The 18,709-nt window shown below is 42.1% G+C and overlaps 1 protein-coding gene across 1 annotated transcript in view; it reads left to right on the top strand.

Annotated features, from left to right (window-relative positions):
- The first annotated feature begins 10,396 nt into the window (after positions 1 to 10,396).
- Itga2 (integrin subunit alpha 2) overlaps positions 10,397 to 18,709 on the top strand; it is a 97,026-nt gene continuing 88,713 nt past the window's right edge. Inside the window, exon 1 of the mRNA XM_021208571.1 lies at positions 10,397 to 10,621. Coding sequence (XP_021064230.1) covers positions 10,564 to 10,621 — 58 coding nt within the window. The 5' untranslated portion in view covers positions 10,397 to 10,563. The remainder of the gene's footprint in view (positions 10,622 to 18,709) is intronic.

The raw sequence follows: 18,709 nt of genomic DNA, 5'->3' as shown, positions 1-18,709 counted from the left end.
TAGAAATGTTGGTCAGTTATAGATCTAGAGCCTAATTAATTTATCTGGGATAGCTTTAGACACTCAAATAGCCAAAAATTGTACACATCTGTTCAGGAGCTAACAATATGCTATTACTAAGAAATAAAAAACTTGTGTAGCACATTAACTTTAACAGACCACTAGCTTCCACCAATCCCAAAGCTAAGAATGTCATATATAGCAACTTAGGCTTGTAGGAGAGATTTCTCCCTCTTCTTGGAACCACCTCTCTTATGTTTTCACCAATATATTTGAAAATTGCCTTGACTGATAACCTTGCTCATTCCATTGCCATAAAAACTCCAGGAATCTGCTGCTCACAAGTTGAAACATGGAGCAGGAAATGACTGAGACCTCTGTTTCTCTGGCCCTGGTCAGTCAGATTTGGCTCCAGAACAAACCATTTATTCCATTTGGGAAAAAGCTTACCTAGTAGATAAAAGATGGCTTATTCGCCACACAATTCTTAAAGGGGAGAAACATCATCTTAAGTCATTTTAGGGGAGTGCTAAACCAAAAAGGACACTTACTGAATTAAAATAGATCTTACTGGTCTATTTTTTTTTTAGATCTGAAAAAAGCTATGAAAAGCCAAAGTCAAAGTTAGAAGACAGAGAGAACGATTGAATAAGGCAGAAATCATCATACAGAGAAGAGAATGGAGCACCCAGTGAGACAAAGCTGAGAACACACACACACTTCTTACAAGTTACACAGAAAACGCTGTGTTCGAGGCAGAGGCAGGCAGATTTCTGAGTTCGAGGCCAGCCTGGTCTACAGAGTGAGTTTCAGGACGGCCAGGGCTACACAGAGAAACTCTGTCAAAAACAAAACAAAACAAAACAAAAACAAACAAAAAACCCACAAAAACAAAACAAAACAAAACAAAACAAAACAAAACAAAACAAAACGCTGTGTTCATGCTTTTCTTACTCAATCAGGCTGTCATAGACAGCTTCAGGTCTGGAGTCTCTTTATATGCTTTCAAGTAGCTACATTTTGGCTGACATTAATTTTAAGAATAATGAACTTTCCCCCTCTTGAATAGCAACTGATCTGGCATTGAGATCAAAATTTCCAAGAAAAAAAGCAGCATAGCAAATAGACATAAGCTTCCTTGATCATATAGCAGGTATCCTGAAAAATAAAAAAAAAAAAGAAACAATCTAAAGTGTATATGAGCAATGCTTCCCTTTCCTTGGGCTCTTTGTTCTTTTAGACATTATCTTCTCCTTTTAATTACTCAAAGGTATTAGTCATTAGTTGAGCAAATGCATTTGTTCATTAATAAATATTTATTGCCCATTATTTCAGTGTCAGGCTCTACCTCAGAAACTATGAATGAAAGAAGTTAATGACACAATGTTTATTATATTTAGAGATTTCCCATAGGAAGGGGAAATTTGTGTTACTGATAATGTAACATAATGAATAGAAACCTGTTCAAACCACCTCATGAGAAGGCTTAAGAGGACACAGGCACATTTCGTGGATCTCCCACATAGCTGGGAAAAAAAAAAAAAGGAAACAGAAGACACAGAACTCAGACTCGCTCTCTATCTTTCTCTCAGAAGAACCTAGGAAAGCCAAGAGTCAGGTAGTACTGGAGGAAATGTGGGGAGCGTGATGTAAATATACTACACATATATGAAACTTAAAATAAACTGAACTTTTTAAAAGCTTCCATGATGAGGGTTTAAAGAGGCAGAAATGTATAGGAAAAGAACTTAGAGGGCAGTTTACTTCCGTGTCCACTTACAAATGTTGTTAGGGTCTCCAAGGGTCTAATATCTATCCAGCCACCGCTTTTGTTTTGCTTTTTTTTTTTTTTTCCGGTTTCTATTCTTCTCCAGATACGAGTTGTTCCTTGTTAACCAAGTTTTAAATCCAATCAGAATGATTGGTCACTCCCATAACATCCATGCCACTAATGCACCAGTGGGCATATCTCACCAGGCCAGTCACTACTGTACTTCCCAGTATTCACAGATGGGTAAGGCTGTTAATGAACTTCCCCTGGCCCCAGCAACACGCATAGAACCTGCCAGCACTATGAAAGAATGCTAGCTTCCAGGGATGATGCTTCCAGGTCAATATCAGTTTGATATCTTCATGTCCTGTGACTCAGGTAAGTGGTGTTTCCAGCAATATAGTATTACCATCAAGTTCTAGAAGATAAGCAAGAAGAACAGTAATAGCTGGTAATGTTTGGAAGTGTCTACAACAACTCAAATAAGTACAAGTGTTTCAACTGATGGCTTACAATGTGTGGGAAAGCATTGTACCTTCATTATAGTGTACTTCCTTTTAAGTCTCATTTATAACATATATGTATGTATTTTAGTGGGCTTCTACAGTAGCTTTTCACATGACATTTCTCACAGGTCTTTAGCACTGATTATCCTTAATGTAGCATTCCCTTCTCTATCTGTCCTTCTATATTAAATGCCATTGAACCCTTCCGGTTTCATCATTCCTCCTTTTCTCTTCATACCACCTACATTCTGTTTCCTTTTCCCTGACATTACTCTCCTACAGTTTCCTGCCTTGCATGGACACTCCAATGGAAATACACATATCTAAAGATTCAAAGCCAACATACACATGTCAGAGAGAACATAAATCATTTGTCTTTCGGGGTCTGGGTTACTTTGCTGAAAATTCAATTCCCAGCTCCTTCCATTTACAGGAAAATTTTGTAATGTCGTTTTTTTTTTCTACTGACAGCTGAATAATATTCTGTTGTGTCATGAAGCTCATCTTCATTGCTCGTTGATCATTTATAGACATCTAGGTTGTTGAGATTCCTGGCTATTATGAATAGAACAGCAATGAATATTGATGATCAAGTATCTCCGTAGTGGGATAGAGAATCTTTTGGGAATAGGCCCAGGTGTGATCTGGCTAGATGCCATGATAGATCTAATTCTGACTTTTTATGGCTCTCCTATGCTGATTTTCTTTGTGGCTATACAAGGGTCCACTCACACCAACAGTAAAAGTACCACTCCTTCCTGCAATGCTTGGTGATTTAACACAAAGACTCCTGGCTGAAAAAGATGCAGAGAGTGAGAGCCTTTGGAGAACTCAGCTCTAAGTGTTATACCTTTATTATATCCTCCCTTCAAGGATCTGAGTTACATGCAGAAGAATAGTCGGAATGATTGTAAGAGCCTGATATCATGATGACGGCAAGAAACAGTGTCTTCCGCCACATCAGGGCTGATATACACACAAATTCACCGAGTTTGTGACAGCATGCATAAAACTTGACTGCATTAGTGCAAACCATAAAATTCCAAGAACACAGTAGTGGAATTAGGCATAAAGTCCACTCCTAACCAAGAAGTTATTTGCAACAGATACCTACATTGAGAGGGGAAAAAATCCTTTTTCTCCACCTGAATGACTTTAGCAATCATAGCAACCACATTCCAGGGAAAGCCCCATGCCCACAAGTAGTTGGTCAACACAAATGAACTTTATATTGCTTGTGTGTGCACACCTGCATGTGTGTGTATTTTGTTTTAGTATTTTTGTCTTATTGAATTTTGTTTTTGTTTGTTATTTGTTGAGAAATATGGAAAGGGTGGAAGAGGGATGGAGAGAATGAAGTTGGGTGGGTAATGATATAGAGAAGACCTGAGAGATGATGGGGAAAGGCAAAATGTGATTATAATAGATTGTGTGGAGAAAAGTTAGATACATTGTTATATGTAGGGGATTTCTGCAAATACCATGGTTTGAGCCCTGCGAGGCTAAAAGAATATCCAGTTCAACATGATTCAGTAAATAAGTGTCAAGTGTTGGTTCAAACTTCTGGAGTCTGACCTCAGGCAGTTTATGTTAGGCACATTTAAGCACAGCACAATTTTGGAAAAAATTTTCCTGATGACAATTAGCTCTGTCCTGTGTATATAACAAGACATGATTCAACTGAAACTCCTTTCAAGTTCCATATGACCATTTCCATAAAGATGGGTTCTATTGACCAAAAAACAATCCTCAAAATAAGAGTCTAGGGAAAATGACTGAGATAAACATAAAACCTGGGGGAGACAGGTGTGGCCTAGCCATACAGATAGAGCAGAGGCAGCCAGGCTGTCAACCACCTCTGCTCCATTTGTCAAGTACATGTGACATCTACCATAGGATGGGTTCTGTCAGCTGAAAAAGTGTTCAAGATAAGGATCTACGGAGAAAGAGTCCAGGATAAAGTTAAGAGTTTGAGGGAGTTCTGTATGGCCTGGTCAAACAGGTGGCACAGGTAATCAGGTTATTAACCACATCTATTCCTAGCCTTCTGGGTGGAAAACAAGTTATACATCTCTTTCATCAAAGAGACAAGCTTGTATGTTTAACACTCCTGGACTCTCCGGTGCTTATCTGTGATCACCAGTGCCATGTGCCCTCTATAGTTATCCTTTTGCAAATTAATGGTTGAAGACTTTCCTTCAATAACATGACTTCTACTAGCACTGAGTAGTTATCTAAGTTTAAAATATCAGGCATGGTATTTCTCTTGTTGACTAGGTCTTAAGTTCATTTGGAGAGCTGTTGGTTAGCACCAGAGTATGTCACTACTTCAGCCTTAGGATTATTGGGCCATGCTGGTCATTGATGAAATTCATAGGTATCATAGCTGGGTAGGACAGTTGGTCGCCCTCCTCTTTTGGAAGTTTGCATGACACCTTCTGGTACCATGAAGTTTAGTCCTGAGGAAGAGTACATTCAAGTCAGTTCTGGCCAGTATAACCCCTTACAGTAATCTATAGACATTTACCTTCATGCCTACAGATAAGTATAGTTCTCAACTCTCAGGAAGGAAACTTCTCTTTGCCACCGATAGAGACCATTACAGAGACACACAACCCATCAGAATGCACAGTTGTGGAGCCAAAGTTCCAATGGTTACATCTATGAAACACTCCCAAACCTATGTCTCAGATAACACTGCAGAAGAGGTAGCAGAAAGATTGTAAGAGAGAAGATCAGGGGTTTGCTCTGAGAGTGTGTCTCTTAGTCATATCAGAAGCAACAGCCATAAAAATCTCATCCACATGAGTGCTGAAACATGAGCTGGACAGTCGTGACACTAGTGAACATCCCACAATTATGGTAAAAGCCCACAGGCCTCTATCCCACACAAAGAACTGTAGGCAACTGGGGAAGGTTGGGAATAGGAGAGGTGGCTTTCCCCAGGGAAGGGCACACCAACTATTCATCCAGTGCCAAATGGTCTGTCTTGAAGCATACCTACAGGTAGCATTATACAGACTCAAAGGGATATATATATATATATATATATATATATATATATATATATATACCCACTTTGTCAAAAATCAGGTGGATATAAGACTCTAGGCTTATGTGTGGGCCCTCAATTCTATTCCAGCAATCAATGTGAGTGTATTTAAACTAGTCTTGCTAGCCTCATATTGTTTTTACTACACTATCTCTATAGTATAATTTGCAATCAGGAATAGGGAGACCATAAATAGTATTTTTATTATTCAGGATAATTTTGGCCATTCTCAGCCATTTTATTTCCACAGGAATTTTGAGGTTATTTTTTTCAATTTCTGTGAATAATTTCCTTAGATTTGTGATGGGAATGTCATTGAATCCATACATTTTTCCCCTGGGACTACTTGAATGGAATTGCGTCCCTGATTCATTTCTCAGTATGTGTGTCATTTGCATACAAGAAAGCTACTGATTTTGTATTCTGATACTTTGCTGAGTATGTTTATCATCCATATATGATTTCCAATAGATTCCTTGGGGTCTTTTGTCATATCATCTAGAAATAACATTATTTTGACTTCTTCCTTTCTCACTTATATCCCTTTTATCTCTTTTTTCCCATGAGTCCTTTAGGCAATAATTCAAGCATTGTGTTGAACAGGATTAGAGACAATATTCCTGATTTTGGTGGAAATGGCTTGAGTTTTTCTTCGTTTTGCATGATTTTAGCTGTGGGGTTATTATATATTGCCTTTTCTGTATTGAGATACATCCTCTGTGTCCCTAGATTCTCCTGTGCTTTTATCATTAGGGAGTTTGGATTTTTGTTTAAGGTCTTTTCTGAATCTAATACGATGACCGTGTCATTTCTGTACTCGAGTCTATTTCTGTTCCACCTTCGTTCTTGAGAAAGGATTCCTCACTGAATTTGAGGCTCACCATTTTTATTAGTCTGGCTGGCCACTGAGCCCTTGGGATCTGCCCTTGTCTCCCTTCGAACACTGGACTTACACATTCATGCTGCCACACTCAATTTGTGTGTGAGTGCTATAGCTCCAACCTCATATCCTTGAGTTTGCCTACTGAGCTCACATCCAAAGTTTTGATAACAAGCAAGCTCACATCTCAGAAAGACAAGTGTCATGGCAAGTATAAAGTGCAGAGAGAAGACAAGAAAGGAGGAAGTGCAGAGATTAACTGCGCCTGTTGTCTTGGGTATTGTCCTATTAGGGTGAAGAGATACCATGACCACAGCAACTTAGAGAAGAAAACATTTCATTGGGAGCTTGTTTATAGTTCAGCGGTTTAGTCCATTAAGTGTCACGGTCTGGATCAGGGTGACAGGTAGACAGGAAGACATCGTGCTGAAGCAGTAAGTAGTCAAGAGCTACATCCTGAAGAGGCAGCAGACACACAGAGAGAAACACTTGACTTTTGAAACCTGAAAGCCTACCCCAGTGACACACTTCCCACACCACCCAGGCCACACCTCAAAATCCTTCTAACCTCAGACAGTTTCCACTCCCTGGTGACTAAGCACTCAGATGTATGAGCCTGTGGGGGCCATATTGATTCAACCGCCATCTGATAAGGAAATCTTACAAGCAACAAGGGCTCATGGCCACGGGGTGTACAGAGCTGGTTTGGTGATAAGGTGTCCTAGTGGTAGCCCCGAGGAGAAGAGAGGTCTCTAGAATGGTGGTTGTGTGGTACGAAATACGCAAGGTGACTTAGAAGAGAAAGGAGGTCAGAAAGGAACGTGGGGAGCCAGAAGCCCTCATCCAACAAAATTCTGGTCCAGCTTTGAGAGAAGAGAAGAGAAAGCCTAGGAAGGCCTCTTCCATCCACAATCAGTTTCAGAGCATCCCAAGTCCCTTCCAAGGGCTCAGTGATGGCAAAATTACTTTCACAATAATACTGAGGCATCAGTTGCCTTTGCCACTGACTCCCTAAGACAAATGTTGAGTGATGGTAATCAGCGTGGAGGTCAGCAGGGAGAGGAGTGAACTTTAATGCTGTAGAGTAGGAAGAGTCCTTGCTGCGTGTTCAGATTTCTTAACTAGTTGTAAAGAAACCGGTTTTCTTTCTTTTCTTTTTTTTTTTCCCAATCCTCCATCCGCAATGGAACCTCCCTGCCAAGATGAAGATTTCATACAATACTTTTTTACTGGGAAGATCATTGTTCTGAAGGCTGAACTCTCTGACAATACAGAATATGGAAAGGGCAAGATCCAGGATATGGAAGGGATTCCCCCTGGTGAGCAAAGGCTGGTCTTTGCTGTTAACCAGCTGGGAGAGGGGTCTACATCAGACTGCACTCAAAAGGAACTCACCCTGCATGCGGCGATGAACTTTCCTGAGTCTTACACCAGTCCCAAGAAGAATAAGAAGCAGAAGACAAAGACGGGTAACCTGCAATGCTGAAGAATGGATGAAAATGGCAAATGTGGTCACCTTTATCAAGAGCATCCTTTGATGAGTGTGGCACTGGGATTTTTATGGCTGTCCACATGGACATTACTGTGGCAAGCGTTCTCTCTTTAACTGTTCCAACAAACCAGGAAACAAGTGATAGTGTATGAGTATGAGTTAATAAGACAAGAACTAAGAACCAGAGGGAGGGGGAAATACTGTTTATTAAATCTTTATACAATTTTAGAGAATTATGTAAAATCGTCACAGGTTTAGAAACTACAGTTCTGTGTTACAACACATTAAGCCTTATGATTTAACACAAAGGACATACAACAGGTTCATATGCTGAATCAGATATGAGAATTAACATGTTCTTTTTAAAGCCAGATATTAGAATAATTAACAAAAATATAGAGCAATGCCATTCTTTTTGTGGGCTGATTTACAATGGAAAATTTATTTTCTTAATTATATGACATTTCTGTAAATATGTATTAGTTTCTGGTATTAAAAATTAATACACAAATATCTGAAAATGCTCTCTTTTAATATTTTATATGGTAAATGTAATAAAAAAAGTTCTTTAATAGTTTGAATGGCATAAAAGGAACCTAAGGCTACAGTGGAAAAGTCCAGCCCTTGACTTATTTCCGAGTATCGTCATGAGTCTAGCTAGATGTGGTTTCCAAACTAACCCAGGCAAGGTATGTGTTAGGTAAGACTGCCAAAATTATTTCCTCTCAGCTCCTTCATGCTAGTTAAATATTGTAACCCACAAATTTGCTCTTTGTTTCCTAACATTTTTGCCTGCTCTGAAAGAAACTATACAGCTCTTTATCTGACCTGTGTCCAATAGCAGTGTGGTGCTAATTTATCCTGTTCTAAGAGCAACAACCCCCCCCCCCAAAGATACGCTTTCTTCTCTCCAACTCAGACAAAACACATTACGAAGAGCCACCCTGCTTCCCAAACATGAGTCTGCTCCAAACAGAACTCACATTTCAGTGAGTCAGAAGGGAACAGGCAGATAGTCATCTCCTTGAAACTTGGCAGGCTTCCCACCAGGAGTCTGAGTTGCCCAGCTGTGTGTCAGGGTTAGTGAGCAGTTCCCTCAGAGCTCTCTGGTCTTACTAAACACTCAGGGCACAGAAGGTCATAGTGTCTTTTAGGGTGTGTAAGTAAAGAAGTGGTGGGTGAGATAGGCAGCCTGGGGCTATGAGGTTCAAAGGTGCTGAATGTAGGATATTAATCATAAGTTCTAGCGGCAGGTGAGTGCCAACTTGGTACCGTCATGAGTCTAGCTGGTCATCCAGTCTGGCCTATTTGGCAAGATCTAGCCCAGTGATAGACTATCTTAACACAAAAGGCTGTGAGGAACAACACTTAGGTTTGTCCCCTGGCCTGCATACATGTGTATCTACACAAACACACACATCAGCACACATAAACCTGTACACATATGCACACACACAAAGAAGTGGAGGTTCCTGCTCTACCTACCATTTTATAAATAGATTTAAAGCGTTTGGCTTTTCCTAAGTGGTTACGTCTGTTCCACCTGGAAGTTTCTTGCTTGCTCTATGGACCTGGGGAGTCCCTTCTTGTTCAGAGGCCCGCTCCTAAAACATTTTGAATGAGCAATAGCAATTAGACAAGCAATTCTTTATTTTATGAAACCCTTTGAGCGCTTCAAACAGAAAGCAGTCACTGGAATAACTCTAGCCTCATCAATGGGCAGGAACCTGCAGCTGAGCTTTTACTAATATTGGGTTTAAAGACGATTGAAAGTGCATGTTCTATTTCTTGGATTCAAAAGTGAAAGACCCAGATGAATTCTGTCTTTCCAGAATCTGAAAGATTGGGAAATGGCGAGGCACAAGCTCAGGTGGAGATGTTCTCAACCCGACCCCCCTTCCATAGGTGTACCCTAAGACCATTGGGATGCACAGATGTTACATAACAATTCAGAAGCAGTGAAGTAGCAACGAAAATAATTTTATGTTTGGAGGTCACCACAACATGAAGAACTGTGTTAAAGGGTCGCGGCACTAGAAAGGTTGAGAACCACTGCACTTGAGCCCCTGTGGACTCTTGACTTTTCTTTCCCTGTCCTGAAATAAATCAGGTAAACTTGGTGATCCAACTCCTCGTCGTCTCAGAAATGAACAATCCCCACCTCTCTCTCTCACACACCCCTCTGTGGTGCAAAAATAGTACCTCAGGGATAATCATAGCTTGAGAGCAGCTCTTTCTGATGACTTAGTGTCGAACCTGGTCATTCCGAGCTTATTTCTGTCCCTTTCTCCACCCACTCAGGAAAAGCAGAGAAGGGCACACACCGTTCAGGTCCCCTGGCTCTCCTGCTGAGCTATTGAGGGTTATGGCTTGATACAACTGTGCTGGGGTTGGGGGTGGAGTGGAGGGAACTGCCTAGGAGTTAGTTTCCTGTGGACAGAGGACGAAGAGATGTTGGTTGTGGGTGGATCCTGGGCTTTTGGGTTTGGTGTGCTAGAACAGTTTGGTACAGGTGGGAAAAGCCACTGGGCTGGCGTCGCGTCCGCACTGTCTGTAAGATGCAGAGGGCTCTGTGGGTGTTCATGGATCTTGACTCCTTTTTCAGAGCGCTGGAGGAGCCACAGACGCTGAGGGGCTGGGCTCGGTGGGGCGTGGCAGGACAGATCCGGAGTTTGCTCAGGCTGGAGGGGCGGGCAGGGGCGGTTCCTAGCTTAGGAGCTGCAAGCAACTGTTCCTTGCTCTCATTCAGGCTGGAGAGAAGTCCTCCGTACAGTTTCTGGAAAGTCTAGCCTCTGGGAGCCCTGGATCTAGGGTACTGTGTGCACCCCCAGAGCACTTTAGATTCCGCAGCGCAGACCCAAGATGGGACCGGGACAGCCAGGGGGCGCGCTCCTGCTGCGGCTGCAAGTGCTAGCTCAAGGTAAGTCTGAACTCCACTGTGCATCCGAGGCTGGAGAGACCCGCAGTGGTCCTAGAAGACCAGGGAGGGATCGAGTGCTGCTCTGGCGATGTCCGCTCTGCATCCATGTGGACTCGGGATTCTGGCTTCCTGGAGCTGCTTGAACAAACAGGACAGACAGACAGACAGACAGACAGACAGACAGACACACACACACACACACACACACACACACACACACACACACACACACACCACGTCCTCATTAAGACTTGTTTCACCCGTTCAAGCACCCTTCAAAGTCATCTTTCTAAGAGCTTTGGGTTTAGAGATGTTCTCACACCCACAGATTTGGAGCGTTTGTGGGTGGCCTGCAGAAGGGACCGGACCGCGCGCATGCAGCCTCCCAACTTCCCTCAGATCCCCAGCAGGTGCTGAGCTAGCACTGAACCAGGAATCCGGGATCCAGCTCAGGGCTGCAGCTTGCAGCTCTCAAAGGGTGGCTTTGCAGGAAACTCTGATGTGTATTTTTCGCCCCACGTGCACAGTGCCCCCTATTCTTATTTCAGGAAGGAGCACTGGTGTTTCTTTCCATAGGAGGAAGAAAAGCTAATCAACTCTATACTAGGCAGAGGGGAACTCTTCCTTCCCTCCTGCCTTCCTCTTATTGTTGTAATGTCCTCGTCCCTCAAAGAAAGTAAACTTTGGCAGGTTCTCTCCACTCTCTTGATCCTAGACAGGCAAGGGGATTAGCTGAGACTGGTGCCAGGCTGCCTAACCTGACTTCCTTTACATTAAGTGAGGAAGGAGAGTGGGGAAGGCCAGCTGCTGAGAGGCTCAGGAGAACTTTCTCTCCACTTTTATCCACAGCCTGGTCATGCCTAAGATGAAGGATTTTAAGGTAGTTGAGGGGAGACAGGAGGGGGCGGGGGGGGGATCATATCTGGATGGCTAACAAAATAGCAAAGTGGTCACTGGTTGTCAATTATTTTTTACAAAGAAGGAAAGCATTCCTTAAACTGTGCTTCTCTGGGGCTCATCTTTCTTTAAGGTTGAGGAAAATTAGTCCAGGTTAGCCTTGTGGAATTGTCTGTCTGTCAGAGAAGAGAGAAATATGTCCCTCTCCCGATTCTGTCGCAGACAGGGAGCACTGTTAATTGTTGGGATGCTAGCCTGTACCCCCATGCCTCACAAATGTTCTGTCGTTGGGAAACACCGTTGATCTGAGGAGCCATCGGGTCTAATCTAGGGGTTTAAGACAGTCGGATTGGATTCTGAAGTTCAGAGTCTGGAATTCTCTCTCCTAAGAGGAACTAGAAACCCAAACCCCGGCTTTTCATCTCTCTTTAATTGTCGGTATTATTAAAAGGAGCCACTGAAGCACAGCACCATTTTCTGATCTTTGAAATGTTGAGGCTTGTTCTGGGAGGAGCCCTTGAGAAGGACCTGGGTGGAATGTGTTGCCGAAAGGCATGAAGTCAGGTACTCAGTTTTCTTCTGCAGTTAGTTAATTGGGATGATTCAATGTCAGAAAGCAGACAGGATTTATATAACACCTGTAAAAATGACGCCACGTATTGCTTTCTCTCTTTCCGGTTCAGTTATTTGTATATCTAAGGAACGCATTTTCTCCTTATTTTAATCATCTAATTAAATAAAATCATACAACCAAGCTTTGCCATTTAAGAGAGCAATGGAGATTCGTAAGTGGGCAACATAATTTTGGGTGTCTTGGGTATCTAAGGTTGACATGCAGCTGAAAGTTCTAGGTTCCTGGTATTTTAAACTTTCATTTTTATCCTCCCTATATGAACATTTTGAACCTAGCAAGCATTAAAAAGGCACACTTATTATTATTTATAGATCACAGACACGCACAATTGTGATGCAAATATATACAGAAGTTAAAATGTAAAGGCATGCACAAATGTGTACCTCTATACCTGACATTCTCCACGGCACATGGACAGACAACAGACGCAAACGCATCTTGGATCTTATTTTAGCACTTAGATTCAAATCCGTTTCCCATAATCATTCTCATGAGTGGGTAAGAGGAACAAGAACTCAGTTTTGTTCCATACATATCCCTTTTCATCGTTCATGGGCAGGCCGAGGGTGGGGAATAGAGATCATATGACACCTAGAAAATCTGGAAGTTAAGGGCACATCCAGAGAAGAAACCAACTGTAACCTTAACATGGATGGCGTGACACACTCTCCAGTGGGCTCACGGGGGCCAAGGAATTCTCCATGTGGATTCTGAATCGGAGCTTCTTAACTGCCCTCTGAGAGGTCAGCCCTCCTTCTCGTAATAGCCTCCCTCATCTGTAAACTAATCAGTGGGTTCCTCTCATGGTAAGATGTCTTCCTTTTGATTTTTTGCTTTTCTCTATAAAACCCCTCTCCCCTGGTTTGTGTCCTCTCTCCCTCCCCTCTTTGTCACTTCTCCATCTCAGAGGCTCCTTATCTACCTACTAAATAGTGTTTGCAGAGTTCTGTCCAGGACCTCCCTCTTCATTCTAAACTTTAGAATCTAAAGGTTCTTCTGGGCCCTCCTCCTTCCCCCAAGGCAGGATTTCAAGCCACTCACCTCTTGATTTCAAACCCCCAAATTTCTACACCTATGTGTTCTATTAATTTGCCGGAGCCAATCTTTCCTAAGGTGAATTCACCACCTGTCTACCAGGATTTCTCCTTTACAATCCACTGTGCCTTTAAGCCAGTGTGCCACGCAAGTAGCAGGGCCGGCCGTGTGTTTCCCAAGTTCTCAGTCTCAGTCTCACACTTATGGTTCTGCCAGTTTTTCCTACCCATCTATGCAATGCCTGCCACCACCCAGGTCAACCCTTCATCCTCTCCTATCAGAACGCCTGCAACTTTGAACCTGGCCTTCCCATTTTGTTTCTTGTCTTTCCAGTTTATTGTTCTCATTGCTACCTTTCTAAAGCAGTTATATGCTCTATCAATCTACACACCCTTACATCAAACACTCGCTGTTTCCCGCCACATCTACTATACGGTAAAGTCCACATTTCTAGACATTCATAAAAGTCCTCTCCCGTCTGGCTGTGCTTTCCCTACCAACTGTTCCACTCTACTGTTCAATCCTACATATTAGTACACACAGGCACTCATGGGCACTCCATATGTGTATGGAATGTATACATTTCAAACCTTATAAATATGCCTACATGCACCATCCTATGTCTAAGTACAGTGGACAAAGTTTATTTTAAACTGTTCCCAGACTCTCTTCCTGCTAACCTCGCTAGGTTGTTGCTTTTCTTCTCTTTCTCTCATCTCTTTGTGATCAGCTAGTTCTCCAATCCTAGAAGAGTCAACCCCAAACATAATTAAAAGGTAGAACAGTTTTTATTCTGTAGCCCCAAAAGAAAGCATGGAATAATTTCTAAATTCTGTGAACCAATCCAGACTCTTTTTTACTTCAGTTTCTCAGTAGTTCCAGGTCACCCTTTGACGAATTAGCTTTCTTCCTCCATAGCTGAGCGGTACCACCTGACCCATCTCGGTAGGGCTCTGTGCTGGCCCATGAGCCTGTTTGAGATTTATGGATTTGGTCTCAGGACTCCATATTTAAAAAGGAAATCTTTCTGCATCTCAGATGTTCATTCAGGTTTATAAGCTAGTGCATTAACGCTATCATTGTCTCCCTCCCATTCTCTAAAACTTCAATGTTGCCTGTCTTATGAAATGACTGCCAAGATAGGCAGTCGATGACCACAACAGTTCTAATACATTCCTTCTAAGTGGTAAATGCTCTCTTCCTTCATGTGCTAATATCATGGGCAGATTAAGGGGGAGAAGCCTGCTTATGCACAGATGAGCTTCTCACGATGGGATTCTAGACACTCAGCAAAAGAATAACACATGCCAAGATACAAAAACTGAAAACTTTCAGAGATAATGTGGAAATATTAGCGGCTGAAAATATCTTAGCATCGTATAAATACAACCACCAGTGCAATAAGGTTCAGTCTTTACCACCAAGACTGCTTAGCTTAGTACTTAGACTCAGGACAACGCAAAAGATGAGGAACCATGGAAATGTTTCCCTGTTAATTGCAAATCGAAGGTGTGAAGAGTTACCGACTGTTTCTTCCAGTTGTTATCATGACTACAATGTGTCTTCCCATGCAAGCACAGAAAAAATGGCTCACAAGAGTTAAGAATCCTGATGGATGCCGTAAGTCCAGAGATAATAGATTTTGTGGATGACACTGATTCCCAGTCCCTCCCTGATGACCCACAGAAGCTCTGCCAATCTGGCAGCATACAGTAAATTCCATGAGCCAATGGGTGACCATAGATTCCTTTGCTAAAGGCATGTGGCAGACATGGTATCAAATGAGAGAAAGCATGACACATGATCCATAGAGGTCTAGTTGTATATGAGTCCAAACATGAAGAAAGGAAGTTCCCTTGGCCCTAAAGTATACATAACTGGCTTCAACCCATCATTTTCCTTATATTTATCAAATTAGTGCCCTCTTCTGGACAAGCTGGAGATTGAGGTTATGAGGAGACTATGCATATGGCGTGATCTACTAGGAGGCTTCTGGGGAAAGAATCTTCATTTTTCAGACAATATGATTTTGTCACATTCGGACACCAGGTTCAGAGAGGCTGAGCAGTCTTGTAAGCATGATGCCAACTGGTTACTGAAAGATAAAAATGGGGATACATAGGTAGCACCAAAGAAAGATGGAGAGAAAATTCACTCCTGGAATCTTCTTTGAGTTTCTAAATTATCCAAAGGAAATACTAACCTTCCTCTCAATTTCTTTAAAAATGTTTATATAATTTAAAACTTAGTTATGTTTTATATGGGTGAGAATTATAAAGTCTTCCTATGGCATGGTAAATATCATGTTTGCATATGGTTCATGAAGGATACCAAACAAAAAATGTTGAGTTTGGAGAAGGAAATATCATAAAGACAGTAAAAACCAAGTCTCCAGAAAGACTGGAGTCATTTAGAGTTTAGATTTTCCATGGAGGACAGTGCTGGTCATGGGGTCCAGTCCAACATTTTATCTGGATGGAAGCAGTATTATGGCAACATACGGCATGCAGCAAGGTTCCTAGATGCACTATTCCCAGAAATTACACACGGCTTCTGCCAATGGAGGACCTACGTCTAATTCCTAGATCACAAAGGAACACTGACATAGAACATTCAAGCTCGTGGTGTTGCTAAGGAACGAAAGGTGAGAGGTAAGCCATCCTCTGACCTTAAGGCTTTTCAACTATGACAGACTCAGAGTCTTTCCTTGAGGGCGGGGAAGGCCCTGAAGCTACCCAAGCAAGGAATTGATGAGCTCAGAATTGCTCACTGCCATAGGACAAGGAGGAGGACAGAAGGATAGAGACCGGGCAGACAACACCATGGGCAACCAGGAGAGAATCAGGTTAAGTGCTAGTTTACCACACCAGGAGAGAGAGATGAAATTTAAATTTAAATGTAAATGCTATGAAGGAAGAAGAGAAGCAGTATTTGGTAATGGACTTAATTTTGTCACTGGGGGAGGAATAAAGCAGATGTTTAGATTTCTGTTACGTACAACGCAATGTACAGCCGTTTATTGAGGCAAGAGGTGCTAAAAGAAGCAAGTTGTATGAAAGAGATGATCAGTTTGGTGCGATTGAGGTGGCCACATCCTGGGGTACCCTCTAGTTAGTCCGCAGTGTTGTGCAGTGGCCTCACGATCAGTCCAGTGAGTGAGATGTGCACAGAGATGAGAGGCAACTGGGAACGTGTTGCTGCTGAGTTAAGCAGGGAGAGAAGAATGGTCTCGAGCCATGACTTGGGAACTACCTTGGAGGGTTAGATGAGAAACAAATGGGAGAGAGGGGGGGGATATGATGCCACTTGGAGACACAGCAGGAAATCTAACCTGTAGGAGTGAGGCACCACAGAAGGAATTGGAGAAGGAGACAGCTTTGCAGTAGTCACATGAGCGTGGCCGTCAGAGTAATGGCAGTCTCCAGTCTCTGCCGTGGATAAGTAGAAGTGAGGAGTAAGTATATCGAGGTCCTGTAGACAGTGAGGAAGACTTGGCAGAAAGGGGAAGGAAGAACAGAGAGGGGGATAAGACAGGAGATGTTCCTTTCAGCATCTAAACCAGTGGTTCTCAACCTTCCTAGTGCTGTGACCCTTTAGGACAATCCCTCATGTTGTGGCGACCCCAACCATAAAATTATTTCCATTGCTACTTCATAACTGTAGCTTTGCTACCCTTGTGAATTGTAAATATTTTTGGACATAGAGGTTTACCAAGGGGGTCATGACCCACAGGGTGAGATCTACTGATGTAAGCAAAGATGGACACACTTGGATATAATCTATGGTAACTGGCTCTCAAATTGTATGTTCATAATCCTGCGCAGTACATGTATAATTTTTCCAAAATCATTTTGTGTTGTCTGTGGGTTTCAGACATCCAGAACCGGAGAGAGAATGGGAACAGCTGTAGTGTCTATAGAAAGGATCTTAGAGGGGAGAAATAGTATTTCTTTCTAACTGTGTGTCTGTGTGTGTGTGTGTGTGTGTGTGATTTGTATATGTGTGTACATGACTAGTATGTGTGCTCTTGCCCATGGGCATACTTGTGGAGGACTGGTATGTACGTTGTGTGTCTTTTGCTATTGTTTTCCACCTTAAATCTTTTGAACAAGGTCTTTCCTGGAACTGGAGCTTCCTGTTTGAACTAGAACATCTAGCCAGCTACCTCCCAGGGCCCGGCTACCTCTGTTTCCCATTTCCGCCTAAGTGATAGGCATAGGGATGTCTCCCTTTACATGGGTGCTGGGAACGCAGAGTAAGGTCCTCGTCTTATGAAGAAGGCACTTTATCTATAGAGTCATCTCCCCTGCCCTATTGTTAATATTGTGAGAGTTTTAATTTCTACAGATTGCATATATTCAAGGTTTATTCTATGCCTGCTGGTTCCTGTACAGAAACATTATGTCCCCTATGTTGTACACACTTAATCTAAAGACTGTTCCAGCCTTTTCAGTTCACAAATACTGTGACTGCCAATCATTTTAAATATATTGCAGGTTTCCCTGGAGAGTGGTCTGTTTTCATGGCCCAGTTATAAGAAGCTGCAGGCAGACATGCCTACATGGTATGCCTTATCATACCATGTTCTAAACCTACAACTGCATTTTTTTTTTTGCTTCTATTAGTTCAAAATGAATGGGGACAGTTTTTACTCCAGAAGCTTTCTGTATAAAAATGAAGTTAATGTTTAAACAGAGCGAGGGAAATAAAAGCACATTAGAGGTTGTACTGTCAGCGTCTGAGATTATTTCGTTGTTTGTTCAAAAGCATGAGGAAAGCCAGTGCCCCAGTGGCCACCTTGGACACTGGTAGCTGTCATTCACGGAAAGGTGGCCTTTGTTTGTCTTTGTGCAGGCCTGAGCTCATTTCCATGGATACCATGTAGCCATGCAGACTGAACTGAAGCTGGAGTCTAGCCAGAGCTGCCAGACAGCTCTATTCCGATTCTTTCCCAGTCACATTCAGGTCCTTTATCCCATAGTGTCTTGGATGCTCAGTGGAGTAAAGACCGTTTTGGATTTTGTAGCCCTTTCTAAATCTCACTGTGAGGGCTCGGTGCATGACACAGATATTTTACATTAATTGATTTGGTTTTCTAGGTATTTGTTAGTGTAGTTCCCTGGCAGGGAGGCAGGCAAATGAAAAGTTTAGCCTGGGAATTATAAGACTTATGTGATTTTTTTCTTTTAGAATAAAGATGTAATATATAGTCCTAATAAAAACACAGTACAGGATTGAAAAGAATCTATGGAAATATAGTAACTAAAATATAGAATTCCTTTATTACTACAATGCTTAACGTTTGTCCCCAAAGGATCAGGCTCTAACAGTATCATTGTGATATTATTTAACATTGTTGTTTGGGAAAGGGTTAAGGACTTAAGACACTAATAGTGTCATGCAACTCTATGATTGTTTGCTTGTTTCCCTCTTTCTTTCTTTCTTTCTTTCTTTCTTTCTTTCTTTCTTTCTTTCTTTCTTTCTTTCTTTCTTTCTTTCTTTCTTTCTTTTCTTTCTCTCTC

Source organism: Mus pahari, chromosome 11, assembly GCF_900095145.1.
Source record: "Mus pahari chromosome 11, PAHARI_EIJ_v1.1, whole genome shotgun sequence".
Classification (NCBI taxonomy): domain Eukaryota; kingdom Metazoa; phylum Chordata; class Mammalia; order Rodentia; family Muridae; genus Mus; species Mus pahari.
This window is presented reverse-complemented; position numbering and strand designations above follow the sequence as displayed.